Source organism: Lingula anatina, chromosome 2 (genome assembly GCF_051362555.1).
Source record: "Lingula anatina isolate TDL-2025a chromosome 2, LinAna3.0, whole genome shotgun sequence".
Lineage (NCBI taxonomy): Eukaryota > Metazoa > Brachiopoda > Lingulata > Lingulida > Lingulidae > Lingula > Lingula anatina.
Genome location: NC_141768.1, coordinates 17,146,066 through 17,163,571, shown reverse-complemented (window position 1 = coordinate 17,163,571; position 17,506 = coordinate 17,146,066). Strand labels below are relative to the sequence as shown.

Below are 17,506 nucleotides of genomic sequence, written 5' to 3'. Positions count from 1 at the left end.
GTTGACATTTCTTCATATTCCATACATGCACCCAGCCCTATTCTCTTGTCTAGCATTATTTTAGTTAACACTCCTTGGTTCTGCTATGGGTTGTCAGCACGTTACTCACAGAAAACGCTTCATTGATGATTACACTGAGCTCATGGATAATCTAAAATTGATGGTTGATACAGTCCCTACAGTCATTTTTGAGTTTAATCTCTCCCCTGACTGAACAGGTATTGAAACGTTCTTTCAGTCCCTTATTTCAAGTGAATATCTGTTATCAACTGTCCCGTTGAGAGTCAGCTCCATGGCTAACTCTATAATACTAAATATATCTTAACCTATTGAGCTGAAGTTAACTGAAGTGCGTTTCAATTATTTTAAGTATTTCAGTCCAGCACTTTACTTCTGATTTGTCACACGTCAAATAATGGCACGAATTAAACGATCGCTAGAGATAAATAGTGTACAGTACATCGTGGTATAATGTATAGATAACGGAGCGTTACCCAGATTCACCCATGACGACAATGGTAATGGTCTAGAGCAGCCCATTTGTTTGTGAAATGACTATTCCATTCACAATCTCTTGACAAAACATCATCAAGCGAGAGGTATGTTCCGCTCGTTCTATCACGATACTTATTCTAATGGGATAGAGAAGCGACAATGAGTATTAAAACGTTATATGTTCCTTTAAGAATTACCAGTCATAAATCTTACCGTACGGGCAATATCATATTGAATCAACAATCTCAATAACATATATCTATAAATAAATTATCTTTATTTACCGATTATTGTCATGACGCATCATCGCATATTGGACATAAAGATATGGCATATTTCACTGTATGCAGGAGACTCGGCTTTCCTGCTGTTGCGGTCGGGTAAATACATGTCGCATTACTCAGAATACAAATTAAAGTCATTTCTGATTCATAGTTTATCCTATTTCTAAGTTACCACAAAGCTAATTTGACTTATTGGAAGTTATCATCGGCAAATAAATAAACGGGACAAGAATTACAATAAAAGCTAACAAAAGAACATACATACAAATGAAACAAAATATTAGCATTTTAAGCTCTCTAGTAATTCTTAATTATTCTCTCATTTGAAAAACATAAAATATGATTTTTGTGAAATCCACGTGATATTCTTATAAATGCCTTAATTATACAGCAGAGTATGCGCAGAAAACTTGGCGGAAATGGTTACGTAACATCCGCGAATGTATCGCTGTTGGTTTCAGCGCCTTCCAGTGCTGCATGGTTTCACACTGCTGCTCTTCCCTCAAATGGGACTGGTATGCCTTTTTGGCAACTGCGACCTGATAGATAAAGCATTAAATTTACTTATTATAGCAGCATCATGTCAGCCAAGAATTTGGCTTTTAATAGTATACATGTGGTTAGTATTTCAAGGAAGGCGTGTTGGAACATTAATTTCTTCAAAATACTGGGAATTAATAACATTTATTTGGGTACCGGTAGGTGTATTCATTATTTCCGCCTACAGTTCGTATTTACTTGGCAATTAGTATGTAGGTTCCATTGTTTCAGCGAAAAAGAAAACTATAAACAACGAGCCATTCCTATTTGAGATGTCAAAATGGTTAATTGTGGTGTATCTGCACCGTACATTATTCTGTGTTCCAGTAGGACAATTGTGATATATCATTGTGCTGGGCACCGGTCTAACATTAAACACATCACGGTGGTGATTTCGGAAAGGAAAGCAGGTATGATTTATATCAAAAGTGTTTTTTTTTAATTAGTATGAATGCTTGTGAAACGGGGGTGTGGCAATAATGACAAAGAGGATTTGCTGTAAATGCATGTAGAATTAAACAAGAAATAGTTTGCTTGCTTTAAGTGTGGTCACGTTTAAGCAACCACAACATTCTTTCGTGAAACGCGTGTTGAGATAAGAACATGAACTCGCCCTCGTTCCCTCTGATATCAGAGACCTCTAAAGTAGTATACAAAATTCAAGTATTGTACTGATACAATAATTTTGTAACAGACTTTTGGTGGACCCTGTGGTCAGATTGAAGCGCCCTCTATTGGTTTGCCATTCCAGGAAAACCGTTACTTATGCTACATACACCAACGCACTTTCCGACTTTCTGTCGCATATTTCCCCTGACTTTACTCAAAACTACCCTTCACAATATTTCTCTTCGTTTTTGTTTTACCTCCTTGTTTCAATTGACGGTTAAACAACTGATTTTAACTTCACTTATGTTGTTTATATCTAATTCAGATACAAAACAGAGATGCTTTTTCATCTCGATTGCTTCGGCACCACATTCAATGACCGAAGTTTTTTTTTTCTTTAATTAGACTCCACAGGTTCAGCTACTGAATATAGAGGATATATAATAGAAACAATAAGAGACGTAGATAGTTGTCTTAAACTTCCCTTTACACCAGTATCAATATCCATTTTAAAACTTACGCTTGTTCTGATACTTGGTAAATCTTCGGCTGTGAGGGTATCAAATCGTCTGGCATCTTTCAGATGGATCCCTGGTAGACGAACCCATGTGTGCTTCAAGCGATGTGTCATCCACCCATTGCGACGGTTCCGGGGGTCCAGTGGCCGAAGGTACTACAATGTGACCAACAAAATAAAAGTTACTGTATACATGGTTTCTGTTATTCATGCACGAATTATTTAAAAAAAAATTGAACGAAAAAAAGAGAATTGGTGAGAAAAGTGGATATGTGACGGGTGGATGGTAATTAGTGTTTTACATTTTGTTCTGTCAAAATATCAGAATGTAAAGTTAAATTGAAAAAAAAAAAAAAAAAGAATAGAAAGATACAAAATTACATCTCTTTCGTGTGGCATATTTTCCTGTCTCTGGCCTATGCAAGACACCCTTGGGAAGGAGTCGGAGAGTCTCCCCATGTCAGGGCTCTGTTCCGCCTCAGGATGCTTCAGTAAAACCTTTATCTTGATTTTCCCTCTTTTCCTGTTCTTCTTGGTGTTGCGTGCCATGTTATGCTTTAGGCTTGTTCTGCCTGAAGGTATCACGTGGGGTTGTTGGGCATACGGGCTCTTCTCGTACTTCTCACCATATGCTGTGAATTTAAAAGTGTTCTGTAAGAATATGTCATGACTCATTCAGTTGCAACTTTATTTGTAGATGAAAACATTCAATTTTATACAGCAACAATTTTTGGGACAACTTTGATTGTGAGGATTAGAGTAAAAATTAAGAGAGACGTGTTGGGGGGGGGGGGGGGGGGCAAATATAATCTAAATACATATTACTGTTAACCTGCATTGTGAGCCCTAATGTTCTCGAAATGCTGGACCAGTTCCTTCTCGTTAAGCCCAATCACTCTGGCGCCTGCAGCATAATATCCGACCACATGGGGAGCCTGGATGTGCTTGTATGTCGTGTGGTAGAAACTGACGGACAATAAAACAATACACGTCAAATCTATTGTCAGGAAAAACACCGTGTATCATTAGATGTAGGCAGCTGCATTTGTAAGCATACTCTCAAATACTTTTATTTTGCATATTCAGAATTTGTTTCAATTGCAACATGTTGTGTTATGAGAGAGATATTGTTAATGAGAGAGAGAGAGAGAGAGAGAGTCATACCCCACAATTTCATCCATATTTGCCAAAGCACAAGATTTAAGAAATCTTGTCAGCGCATCGTACAGGACGTCAGACCCTCGACTCTCCTTTTCGTCTGCGTGGTTATTTGCTATAGTATAAAAATAATATTGCTAAAACATTTTAATAACAATGATGTTCTTTTCTAATTGGAGTGAAAATTCCAAAGCAACACCTCCATTTGATATGCACAATGTATATAAATGATATGCACAATGTATATAAAGTCATCCAACACATTACATGTACCTGTTTTCCTTAACAATAAATTGCGCACTATGTTCCATTACGAATTACTTTGATCTGAATGCATGTGATGTTTTAACACTACAAAATGTCATAAAAGATATAAAGTTTACCAAAGGCCTCCAAAAATTGTTCCGTGCTTGTCATGATTTCTAGGAACTCTTCAAAGTCTATTTCACCGCTCTCTACAAGGAATCAGGAAAGAAGCAGTGAAACGAAATAAAATGTGACAAAAGAGAGAGAGAGAGAGAGAGAGAGAGAGAGAGAGAGAGAGAGTATTAACAATGTTATCTGAAGACTATTTCTTTACTTTTATTAACAAAACTTTGCTTCTTTTACAGTGGTATAGTATTGCCAAATTAACATGGCTTTATTACGTACGGTCCTTGTCTATTTTGCACATAATTTCTCTGATCTCATCGTGAGACAGGGTAACCCCAACAGAACGCAGGGTCTTGTCGAACTCCTCGGCATCGATGGTTCCTCCTCCATTGCTGTCAAATAGATCAAATATCTCTCGGAACGCTGAAGCGTGGAATAAGTTTACTTCATTGTTAATTCAACAACTGTCATTTCAATGTGTGTTATAACTACAACGAGAATGAAAGATGCTAAAGAAAAATCGTTCGACTTTGATACATGTAAATAGTAATACAGGGTACGTGTAACAATCATTCTACGAGAAGAATTCAGCTCTACTCAGTCTTTTTTAATGTGACATAATCTGTTTATTTGAATGTCTATCAGTGACAGACGTTAATTTCTTTCTTAGCGCACGTCACTTCTTAGTGTCGTGTAGCGACTATAATCTCTATAACGTGTGCGGCATGGGCGCCTTAGATGAGTTTGTCTCTAACCATTTTGACAAAATAAATTCAAAATAATTTTAAATTACTACCTGCAATTTGAGAGGACGTCAATTCTGCATTTGATTTCTCGCTGTGAGTAGATGATCTCGGCAAATTTTTTAAACCTTCGCCTTTGCTTGTTGCGTTGCTATCGTAATTCACCACTGACAGGTGAAAATGGTGGTTCTTTTTGCTTTGTGATTGTTTCCTTTTCCGTGCCACATCCTTACTTATTGCATTGCGCCGCCCCTTGTACCAATTTCCAGGATTCTGATAGTTATGCGATTTTTTACGCTGTTCGCTCATATTATTTTAGTCCCCGGCAAACATGTTGCTTGTTGGATTACCCAGGTTTTTTCTACCATGACGTCATCCTGGTTATGACGTAAGTCACATTGCGCTGTCCGTTGTCTTCACGACGTCACGTCTCCCAATGTCAGGGACGAGAGTTTACGGGTTTACAATTTGAATTTTATGTACATATATTTTATGTCTGAACTCATCAATAGATAGATGACTGAATAAATATGGCGCAGTTGCACCGTCCTCGCGATGAAATCTGACTGTTCGGTGTGTCACGCAAATTCGACGAAAACGAAAAAAATCTAGATATTGAATTTCGGAGAATTTTACCTTTTTAAAGCCGATTTATCACTATGGGAATTGGTTGGACAAAAAGCCCACATTTCCCAACTGACTAATCTAATAGTCGTTTTCTTTGCAAATAAATGCGGCGGGAAATGGATCTGAAAAAAATATTTGAGTTCATCATCGATCTTCGATCATTGAAACTTTCTGTTAAATACTGGAGACATTTAAAATATTCATTTTTAAAGTATTTGTGTTGCACATATGTTTTTTTCAGTTATCTATCTACAAGTTGTGTTTGCCCCCCCCCCCCCCCCAAATTTAGACATGGTAACCCTTTTCAATAAAACCACGCACGTAAGAAAGGAAGCGAGCGCTTGAAAAAAATGTGTGTGTGTGTGTGAGAGAGAGAGAGAGAGAGAGAGAGAGAGAGAGAGAGAGAGAGAGAGAGAGAGCATGGACTTCAAGAAAAGAAATTAAGAAAAAACTCGACACATATTGCATGAAAGACATATTTCATGGTCTCGTCGACGCGTTTAAATCAGTGTGCAACTTTAAATGTTCGTCACTTAGGATTAAGCGTTTTAAATAACAATTGATCTTCCAAATCTTTTCACAAGAACTGCGCCTTTCAAGTGCTGGGTCCACAGTTTACACAGCACACCATGGTCGATATTCAATACATTGTTTACAATGGATACAAGATGGCGACCTGCAGTGGAGCTGGGAGAGAAAGAAGTCAAGACTTATACCTTCGCGAGGAAATCGGGCTCAAAGTAAGTGCGATTTTCTGCTCGTGTGATCGACAAACATCTTGTGATTCTCTGCTGAATGTTAAGTCACCTTGAGAGAGATGTGTGATTAAACATACAGCTTGCTGAAGAGAAGGGCATATCGCATATACGCTGTAATAACTACGTACATGTATGCACTTGTAACAAATCTGCAATATGAATATGGCCTATACCAGCGATTTCACATTTTGTTTTTTCTCAATGGTGGTTGGTAGTATTTTAGAATCACAACACTTCTAAAAGTTCGATGGCTGGCGTCTCACAAACAATGTTGTATTTGTAGCCAATTTTACAGTGAACTACATGTAATGGTTACACGTAACATACGGTATGTAGACTATAGTATCAAGTATGGTCATGAATTAAGAGTTAACAAATTAAATAACGACGGTTAAACGAATAATTTGACAGATAGTAGTACATTTGACCTTTTATGTCAACAAAACTTTTATTTACATGACAACATCGCGAGCAGTCTCCATGCATGCCTGTTTGTCCTCATGATGTACACCTACCCGGTACTAGTTGAACTCATTCGAACCATTTAAATTTTACAATTATTTCTGTTCAGGTTCATCGGGTGATTATAGTATTGTTTATTCTTTCCTTGCAGGATCTCTGTTTTCATATCGATCATGTGAAGGCATTACTGTAGCTCAACATGGCAGGGGAGATGTCTGAGCTTGAACAGGTAGGCTTGGAACGCTCCATTATGGCTGCATGTCGTTGCTGTTGCTATTTAACTTGCTTATCACACGTGTGCGCGTTGGTGTGTGCGTAAAAGCGTGCAAAATCAGTGTATTCAAGTATACATATAATTCTTGAATCCGCTCTCTCTCTCTTTCTCTCTGAATGTGTGTCCGATGATTAAAGATTGATTTAAATAAAGCTACAGTGACCCAAATGCCAATGCGATATATGAAGCTTCTGATATATTTGCCATCTACTCTAACTTGCTTCTTTCTTTAAGACTGCCATAGGCAAGGCGATTTACAGTGAAGACTTGTATCTGTTAAAGAGATTGATTGCCACCAAGTCAGATGTCAACAGGAAGAGATATTTACGTGAAGTCGATGTGGATGACGTGCTTTATAAGGATAAAGTGAGTCGCTCTTAAACTACTATGATTAATGACTTTTTAAATATTTTTGTCACACGTGTGTGTATGCGTGTGACAAAAATAACATCAAGTACACATACGGTATGTGTACTAAATCATATTATTACGCGTGGTCCTCAGTCTGGTAGATATCAGCTTGATATAAAATGCTTAAATGAATGGATTGATCTATTTTGTGGATAAGATAATTTTCATAGTTTCAGCATGGCAATAATTTGGAATATGTAATCAACAATAAATAAAAATAAATGAATAGACGATAGTGAGAAAAATAAAGATAACGCATTGCATTGCAGAAAGGCAACACTTACTTACATTATGTGTGCACCATGCACCGCCCGTTCATTTTCCACACACTGGTTGCAGCAGATATCGACATCAACGCTCAAAATAAGGTGAGTAATGAAACAAATTAACCGCACACACACACACACACACACACACACACACGCGTTAAAAGAAACAAGTTTTTTTAGATATGAACAAACGAATGTTTCTTGTCTCCTCTTTTTGTGCTTTCGAATTACTCTTGGAGGTTGTGTTGAAAATGATTTGGATTGGAACATCGACACCTGCATCTCCTGGTTTCTCCAGAGCGCCCCCAGCCCCTGATTGCCCTCTCAGCATATCAAATCGAAATACGCAAGACCAGCGTTGTTGTAATAACGTCACGCGTCACCTTTTTTTCACCCTTGTTGACACTGGAGGGCGTTGTGTGTCAAGAACAATGTGCGGCTGGGAAAAGTAGCATGCACGCAATGTTCGCACTAATTATGCCTCACCGATGGTTTAAAAATAAATCAAGTAAAGAAAAATTGAAAGTAAAACATGAGGGGACAATGAAGAGCTTGCCCTTACATCAGCAGTGAGCCGACCTCCTACTCTAACTTTATTCAAAATGATTGAATACATCAAAGGCTTCTGTGTAAAAATAACGTCTACTCCTACGCTGCTCCTCATTACTCTTCAGTGCTATTTGCAATATGTCTAAAATTCTTATATAAAGGGAGTGGATATTAATATGGTGTTCATTTCAAAGAAAAAAACGTATTACCAACTCTGCCCTTGTAATCAAGCTTGACTCTCGATTGTATTTATTCTCGGGTTACAGTTTATTCCATTCTCTATTTTCTATTAATAATATTTATAATAAGATTTATTTGGTGTCGTTGTCGTAGAATCAATAGCTAGAAAAATATGTCGGCAACTCCGTAGCATCTTAATGCTCGTTCTAGGACGGAAGCACGGCTCTCCACGTGACAGCACTTCACAACGAACCCGGCCACGTGGCTGATCTTATGGCATGCGGGGTGGACCCCTTTATTAGAAATAAAGTAAGTCAATATAAAACATTAGCAAAAGCCTTAAAATCACGTAGGAAATAATTCTTTCTTTTCAGGGTGTAAATTTAGAAGTAAATTTGTTTCCCTCAAAGTGTCTACCCCCCTTTTTGTCAGCGCTCTAATCTTAATCTCGTAATCCTTGTTTATATTTACGTTACGATTCGAGTGTATTTTATTCATTTATCATTTTTTCAGGCTAATAAATTGGCCGAGGAGATACCTCAACACTGTAAATACTGGCACGATTTTTACAAGAAATATAGCGTAAGTGGGAAAGTGTTCAATATTTTGTTTAAATTTGTTACTTTTGTGAGCATGACATGAAAGAAGGGACGTTGAGGATCATAGCAATGAGGGGGGACAACTGAAACAAATTTGACTTAAATTTCAATACACATCAAATTGTGCAAATCTTTATCGCATTATATCATATTATACATAAATATATATATCCTTTTCCGAGTATGTATACTAGTATAGGGTTCGTTTGGTATAGGGTTCGTCGAGTTTCAGTCTTTTTATAAGATACATGTATCATCGCCTTTGACGGACTTACTGGGTTTATGTGGAGGAAAGTAATCTTATTCGCAGGGGGTCGCTGCATAGCTAAATATCGGTGACGTGTTACCTTTTAACAGGCCTACCCAACTACCAGACTCGGCACCGAATGATCCTGAATTCATCGGTAGATCAGACCACACTACCCGTTTTCAAGGTGTGAGTCAGTACGCATTACACAGTATCATACCCTGAACAAATTTTGAGTGGTGATGCAATGCTTTTCAACCCCGCTGAGAATCGTCACTATCACATCTATCAAGAGCGGTGTTGCGTCTGATACTGTGAAATGCGTACTGATACACAGCTTGAAAACGAGTCTGGTAGTTGGGTAGGCCTGTTTAAGAAATGACCACATTTACGAATCATATCCCCAGCTACCTGTATCATATTGTAAGTGGCATGAATATATCTGTTACAGCCAGGTCCTTTCCAAACTATCGAAGACCACGATCTCCAGCGCTTAGACGAACTGATACAAAACTGGTGTAAGCTCAGTGTAGAACGGGTTAGTAAAAGCGTGTTTTGTTTTCTATTCTGCCTTTTGTTGTCTTTAAGAAAAATAAAACACACAAATCAGATTCTTCTAAACAAACTAGCACAATGTAAGAAACGTTTTAAAGACGCCAGAATTAAGTTAATTGCAATATCATTATATGAACAACACTTATGAATTTAAATGAACAATTACGATACATCTTTTGACATTCATTTGTATAAAACCAGTATGTCTCCAGTTACATTCATAAAAGAATGAGGCTGTTTGCAGTATATTGCTTTACATGGTGATTTTGTTGACGTTTTAGAATGGGTGTCAGCTCATACGCTATGCTGCCAGCAAACACTACACAGACATGGTGTTGTTAATTGACAAGATGAAACCAACTTTGGTTAGTATTCATATTCGGTTGTCATTTATAGTGCGATTTAATCCGTAAGGAGCGAAGATAGACAATATTTTTGCAGTGGTGCCGTATTGACACTAGTTAATTTACTAAGAAAGGGGAAATTCAGTACCCTCGACCAGATTCTACCAGGGCCACAGACTGATTTTTCACTAGATAGTCACAGATGTCTCTTGCTAATTCTTAACAATTCTTTCCAGCGACAAATTTTGCATGGAATTAATTTCATCGCTCAGCTGTCCTAGACATTTAGGATGAAAATCTCTCTCTCTCTCTCTCTCTCTCTCTCTCTCTCTCTCTCTCTGTCTGTTGTTCTATTATTTTCTTTCACCTAAATTGTTTGATATCATATTTGAGTTTCCATAACTGTCAGTAAAGTATGTTTTTATAGGCCGTCATATATGCGGTTCTTGAGGCTGATGTGGAAAAACTAAGACAGGCTCTCCAGAAACCGTGCGACGTCAATTTTCTTAATAAGGTGGGTGACTATAACATCGAGCCCCTCCAAGTATCAGTATTGCGAATCAGTAAATCTGGTCAGTGAACCAAATAAAAGAAAATAACACAACTTATTTCCCTTGAGGTTGATAACAAAAGTTCCGTTTTATTTATGTCTTCGTCTTTTTGTTTATTTATTTGTTTATTTATTTATTTATTTTGGGGATAGATTTAAATGAAGTTTCTCTGTTCAGTTATGTGGTATAGTGCATGGTTTCAAATAAGCTGTCGCTTATGATGCCAGTTCAATATGTTCAGGTTCATTAGCTGATACTTACGCCGTAGTATGAAGCGTAGGCGGTGTTGTGGGAGGTAATCACCCAGTAATCACGTTTGATTCTAAATGGAATTAATTAATTGCATTTTAGTTACAAAAATAAATTTAAAACACCATCAAGAAAGAGGGTTGTAGAAAGTGCTAGGCTTACTGATCAATGCCACCTCTTTCCTTCGTTATAGGTTCTCATACTCAGAGAAGTGTCTAATAATAGAATAATGTTTTGCATTTGCCAGATTTTTAAAGATCTGTAAGTTTAGTCAAGGACGTTCAATTGACGTCGTTGGTTGAGTGTTCTAAAAAAACGACATATATTGTCTGGAACTTACTTAACTTCTTCTGTTTAAATTTTCTAATACCAAAGATTGGGAGTCAAATACTGTAGATATTTAGCTAAATCTGGTACTCAAATGTTGGATCCTGGGCAAAATTGAACCCGTTCCTCTTTGCACGTTTTAGTGCAGTCTTTACAAACACGTATGCTGAAATACCGCAACAGCCCAAGTCAGGGAATTGCTGTATATTTTGTGTATACATACAGCGTTGTCTAAATATGAAATAAATTTCAGGATATGGCTGGTCCCTCAATGTGGTCCCTTCTTAGAACAACCCCTTGCATAAAATCTCAACTGCATTCCCCCTCGCCCCGGCCTTTCCCCCTATCTTTTTAGGTGGCAAACCGTCGAGAAAAAAAACAGGTTGGATTCGGATTTCCATATTATGAAAATTTTCCATATTTTCTTTACACATGTATTACGTAAGAATGATATGTAGATTCTTCCATAAGGCAGTTGATGCACGAAAGTTTTTTAAAAAATTAAAAAATTCATAATTATAAATGTCACTTGTGTCGTATTTCGCTCCAGGGAGCGGCTAAGCAGCACATCTTGCAGTACGCCCTTACACTGGGGGATACAGAGATGATCACTTTGCTGTGTGACGCTGGAGCAGATGTTAACACAAACTTGTTGGTGCATGGGTACATAAGAGTGAGTTTGATTTTTATTTTTGTCCTCTCAACAATATACATAAATAACCAATAGAGGCGATAATTAATACCTACTCAAACGACTGGGTGGTGTTTTGTTATTCAGAGATTTTTTGAGGAAAGGATATTCTAGTCGTTGTGGATCTAAGTCAGCACTTAAAGTTTTAGTTTGATTTGTTTTTTATATGATTTAATTTATATCGATCCCTTCGTTAGTATATGTCATAATGCTTACACATATTTCCATTTCATCAATCCAAGGCTCCTCTTTATTTCGAAGTTATCAATGAAAAAGCCAACCCAATTTCAATGATGACTGTGCTGAACTCAGACACCGTAGATTACACCTTGAAGGACGAGGTTAGTAAAATGATATATGTCAGAGATGGTAATGTTAACGGGGGAAAAATAATTACGCTACATCCAGTAGCCAAATATTATCCAGTAGCCAAGATTATGGTTTTCATACATGCGCACGTAAATTTACTCATAGAAAATAAAAATGTACACACGCGCGCGCGCGCGCGATGTTTGTGTGCATTTCTACATATAACCTGCGAGGCCACTTAAAAATAACGCAATACTTATCTATTTCTAAATATCTATTAAAATATTAAAAGAATATCTACCATTTATTATTCGTACAGCTGAAGTGATGATGAATCCAAAATGCCTTGTGTAATAATGCCAAAAATCAATAGTTTGTATTATGTATCATATTTTGTGTGATTCAGAGTGGACGGACGGCACTCATGTACGCCATGGATAAGTCCAACGGCTACGTCAGCACGGAAATGATCCAGTACTTCATAGAACAAGGCGTGGATATAGCGGAACGAGATGTAGTGAGTATTGAGAGGGCACGCTTTTCAAATATGCGTAGCTATACTAGTACATGTACATGTATGAATTCCACGTGGAATCATATAAAGGTGTACATAACTTAAAGCAGGCGCAGAAGATTCTGCTATTGAAATAATTATCAGCTCTGGTACATTCTGACCACTAGCACCATTGCCAATAGCATTATTGCTCCAGTACAGCATGGTAGTTCAATTTAGCACAATTGAGTAAACTACAATTATTAAAGTCTATATGTTTAAAAAATACAATAACATATAATGTATTGCTGATACACACACTGGACATAGAAGTGTCACCCCCTGAATCAGAGTAATCAAAGTTATAATGCCTGGTCTACTTATGATGTGACTAATGAGTATAAAACCGCTGTACCATGGAATTGTATCGTTGGTCTTTTTGTGAAATTTGGTGTTAATAAAATGATACCAGGAGCATATCATTCCACAGTCATTTATCTCCCCCAAAGTATTGGTTCAGTAGGGGTGACACTTCTATTGTCCAGTGTGTGTAGAGCTGATAACACTTCAAGCTCACCGGAACTTCACTTGTTTTTTTTTCAGACTGGCCTTACTGCAAGAGATATAGCAAAACTTTCGAGACGGAAGGACATTGTTGGGATTATCGACCAGGTTGGTCATACATGTACATTATACCCGGTCCAAACCATTCCTACATAGATTATACGCTATTTAAAAACACGTGTTCCCAATAACCCAGACACACATTGCCATTTAGTTATTTCATTACAAGACCCAGGTTCTAATGACACAATGATCATGACTTGATTTTTATTGGACTTGGTAGTGTGAATTTAGGTAAGTCGACGAGACGACAAAGAAGTGTGAAATTTATTACCCTGAATTTATAAGATTTCACTAATAGATCAGACTTTACTGTACACGCATACTGGTTCAAAATTCCGACTCTGTTTTGGTACATGCCACAAATTTTGAAAATAAGCACTAACTGGAGCATTAAAAAGAAATACAGAACAAGTAAATGGATAATTATATATATAAATCAGATATAAAAAATAAAACTGAGTGAACAAATTCTCAATTACAGTATATGATCGGTCTCATCCGAAGCTCTGATGTACCTTCTCTGGAGCGCCTGGCACAGAATGGATACGATGGCTTCTTCTTTGAGTATAATGTAAGTAGCGTTAGCACAGCGGGTTACTCGCGAGAACTTTTAGTTACTTTAACCAGGAAACCTTTTCTGTATTTAAACTTTCATAAATTGATTAATTATTCAAGCACTAGTAACAGAAATTGAATGAAATAGTTGACTATTTTTACGATCCGAAATCACCTTTGCCTGTCACCTGACATACATGCTGATGGCGTTGCATTGACTGATTCAGTTTTGCTCAGGTTCATAATTACCTATTTTCTTTCTGGGAAAATGTATGAAATGTTTTACTTGTTAATTAAATAAGTTGTTTCAACCAAAAAAAAAATCATTTTAGTACAGGGACACTGTGTTGTACGCAGCGGGGAACGAGACAAAGGACGTTATGAACTTTCTAAAACAACTAAAGCAATTCCAAGCGACCGTGGCCCAAATCCACATGGCAGCTCAGAAAGGAGACATTGAGTCACTAAGAAACTTGTTGAATTGCACTGAATTTAAACGAGAAATGCTTATCAGGTCCAAAGACAAGGTTTGTTATTTCTTTATGCGATTAAATAATAGCACGCCAAACTTACGACAAATACAGAAATACATATAATCCTACATTGTGATAGAGAACTGGCTGAAATTAATGCTATCTAAGTTATTGTCAGTCTCTACTTAAATGGGCATAAAGGCAAAACAACATTTTATTCTCTCTCTCTCTCTCTCTCTCTCTCTCTCTCTCTCTCTCCTCTCGAAAGCATGTACAGGTATACTTTATAGCGTTCTCCATATTGCAGGGTGGACGCACCCCTTTACTGAAGGCCTTGTTACACGGCCAGGAGGAGACAGCTCAGTACTTGCTTTACGACTGTGACAAAAGGCTGGCCTTGGAGGACAAAGATAATGTGAGCTTTTTACTTATTTTTGACTCTTATGTTTTGCCAACAGTATTTCATTACTAAGCTCAAAGAGTACTTGCTTGGGCGTTTTTGTCTTGTCAGAATATTTTTAAAAAGCACTTAACATTTAACATGCTATAACTTAAATGGAAATTATGAAAAATATCAGTTTACTATTAATTTATTTGGAATAACGTTTGGGTATTACATGTACATGGTATTTCATTTCAGTTATGGCGAACTTCTCTACACTATGCAGCCACATTGTCGGGAGAGCATAACATGTATTCCATGGTTCTCAAGTGTGGTGCTGACCAAACGGCAAAAGACTTGGTAAACGTACAGCATGATAGAATAATTCTTTCATGCTAATGTGATAATGTATTCTAAACATAAGAAAAACACCTTTTTCTTTGGTAAAGATAGCCGCATTGTCAATCCCATTGTGTTAGTTGATATAAGAGGAATTTGAGGATTGATGAGACATTAATTGCAATATCGTATAATTAATCACAGAAATAGATGTTGATTCTTATTTAAGCAAGGGATGACATATAAAGACCAAAAGACAACTGATGACATTTTATTTCATTGCAGAGAGGTGTGACGAGTCAACAAATACTAAACTGGGACGACAAAGAAAAGACTACATTCTTGGAAGAGTTACGAAATGTGTGTATTTCCTTTTAACAGCGCTCAAACTTTTTAATATTGTTGTCATTAATACTATGTTTTAAACATCAAACTACATACATTTGAATAAAAAAGCTCGCCTCACTAGCTTGTTATAACCAAACAAGCATTATTTGCCGGTGTCTATTACTGTCGATTTTATTTCCAGGCGCCTTGTGGGATGGAGCTTGAAATCAGTTGTGTAGATAAGGTGAATAATCAACAAATTTGGATTAAATTCTCTTTTGTCTTCATCTGAACCAGTCTTACCAGTGTCGACACTAAATGCTGAATTATTATGTATATCCTTGTTTTGATAATTTTGTTTAAAATATAGGGGTCGTATTACATTGCCTTTTATATATATATTTTATTATGTATAGAAAAAAAACATATGTTAGAGTGTGAAAATATAAGAAAACTGTACACTTTTTTTCAGTACGAAGAACTACGCTCAGTTATCGTTTCACAGTCCCAAAAACTCAAACATCTCATCAGGGAAATGGAAGATTCCAAATTTTCAGTCGCAGATTTTCCAAAAATTGTAAGTTAAAACTGCAGATAACTTTCCTTATCTGAGGGCAAATTCCAACCTTTTTACCAGACATAATGAAACACCTTTAGCAGATTATCATAACAATCATTGTTATTGATGGGTGTTATCAAAATGAGCGTTTTATAACTGCTCTCTCGGATCCCGTCGACAAAGAATGGTACAGAAAAACATTCACTGACTAACCTCTAAACCATTTTCTCTCTTTAGTTGGAACCGTGTGGCGTAGAACTACTGCGCGGGTTCAGAGACCTAGTCTTTTTGGCGATAGAACACGGTAAAGCAGACGTAGTAAAATGGCTGGTGCAGAATGCCGCAGATACAAAGAGGAAAGAGAAGGTGAGTGAAATGTCTCATAAAATCTGTTTATGTCTGTATGAAAATCATACGAAGAATAACCATCTCTAGCTGCATTTTGATGTCGTTATGATGTTCACTGTGTCCCACGTGTAGCTTATTATAAAAATTGCACTCTTTTTCGACGAAAAAAAAAAGAAACGGATTTGAACTAAACAAGTTGGCTTTATTTGAAAAATGGTTGAAATGAGTCGAGTTCTGATAAAATCTTTTTGTTATTTCAGTGTCGAGTGTTGCAGCCGGATGGGACCGTGTTAACGTTCTACATGGACGCAGAGGAGTTTGCAAGGAGTGAGGGCTACACGGAACTCGCCGAGTTTATTTTATCAGAGCATATAGCAGGGAAGGGATTAAAGACGGCGCGTTTTACATGTACGCAGGATTACGCGGACGCAGAAGATACATCATACATGCTTTGATCCCTGAAAACCATTCATTTTAACTTAAACTTTAAATGAGCGAAGAATTGCAATTGATATAGTACAGTGAAAAGGAAAACGTTGGGCTTGTTTAATGTAATCAGAATAAAAGGGCTACAGCCTTCAGTTCGTTATTAAATTGACTGTTGATAATTTAAGTAGTTTCAAGAGGGGGAGGCGCCTTCGCAAAATGTATTTTCCTAAACTGTGCCAAATTCAATATTATCACCATGAAAAATAAAAGTTTGAAAATTATTTTGTAAACTGTTTCCTGAACTTTATGGGGCTTTCGATTATCTCTCGCTTGACTATAGCTTGTCGCAAACGGTTTAAAAGCTCTGATACTCTATATATCATTTACACGCGCATTTTGCGAGGGGGGGGGGGGGTAAACGACTTCCACTTTTTAATATATGGACTGATCATTTTAACATTGTTTAAATATTATGGTATATGTAAATACAGTAAACAAGACATAAAAATACGATCACATTGTGGGTGCATCACACTATATGTGTAAGAAATGCTCTTCGCAATGACAAATGTCACTGAAGAATTTTTTCTATAGTTAGAAATGAACAGACAAATAAAAATATTTTGAACAGCTTAAGGTGACTAATATGTATCTCTTTATATATATTTACTATACATAAAATAAGAATAAAGTAACGTAATCAAATTGTTGATATTGGAATAAAGGCCTGGAAATATGTAAGCATTTAGATCTGTTACTTATGAGGTTAACGCGCAGTTCTAAGAAACTCGCAGCCTGGCAGGGAAGAACCCATTAATTAATGGTTAAACATGGGGTCCGTTTTTAGAGCCTTC

General features: G+C 37.0%; 2 protein-coding genes across 2 annotated transcripts; one reads left to right on the top strand and one right to left on the bottom strand.

The window, feature by feature from the left end:
• Positions 1 to 825: 825 nt before the first annotated feature.
• LOC106155849 (uncharacterized) lies at positions 826 to 5,340 on the bottom strand. Its single transcript, XM_013530863.2, has 8 exons — positions 4,772 to 5,340; positions 4,255 to 4,398; positions 3,987 to 4,058; positions 3,610 to 3,718; positions 3,278 to 3,411; positions 2,827 to 3,077; positions 2,449 to 2,601; positions 826 to 1,318 (listed from the first exon to the last, which is right to left on the bottom strand). Exons 1-8 carry the CDS (start codon positions 5,025 to 5,027, stop codon positions 1,163 to 1,165), a joined length of 1,275 nt encoding a protein of 424 aa, XP_013386317.2. The 5' UTR covers positions 5,028 to 5,340; the 3' UTR covers positions 826 to 1,162.
• Positions 5,341 to 5,950: 610 nt separating this feature from the next.
• LOC106155840 (uncharacterized) lies at positions 5,951 to 16,933 on the top strand. Its single transcript, XM_013530855.2, has 22 exons — positions 5,951 to 6,085; positions 6,717 to 6,794; positions 7,074 to 7,205; positions 7,520 to 7,618; positions 8,459 to 8,557; positions 8,762 to 8,830; positions 9,546 to 9,632; positions 9,931 to 10,014; positions 10,421 to 10,507; positions 11,671 to 11,793; positions 12,054 to 12,152; positions 12,527 to 12,637; positions 13,217 to 13,285; positions 13,722 to 13,811; positions 14,128 to 14,322; positions 14,576 to 14,683; positions 14,909 to 15,010; positions 15,275 to 15,349; positions 15,519 to 15,560; positions 15,789 to 15,893; positions 16,113 to 16,241; positions 16,484 to 16,933. The coding sequence occupies exons 2-22, from the start codon at positions 6,765 to 6,767 to the stop codon at positions 16,676 to 16,678; spliced, it is 2,130 nt and encodes a 709-aa protein (XP_013386309.2). The 5' UTR covers positions 5,951 to 6,085; positions 6,717 to 6,764; the 3' UTR covers positions 16,679 to 16,933.
• The last annotated feature ends 573 nt before the right edge of the window (positions 16,934 to 17,506 follow it).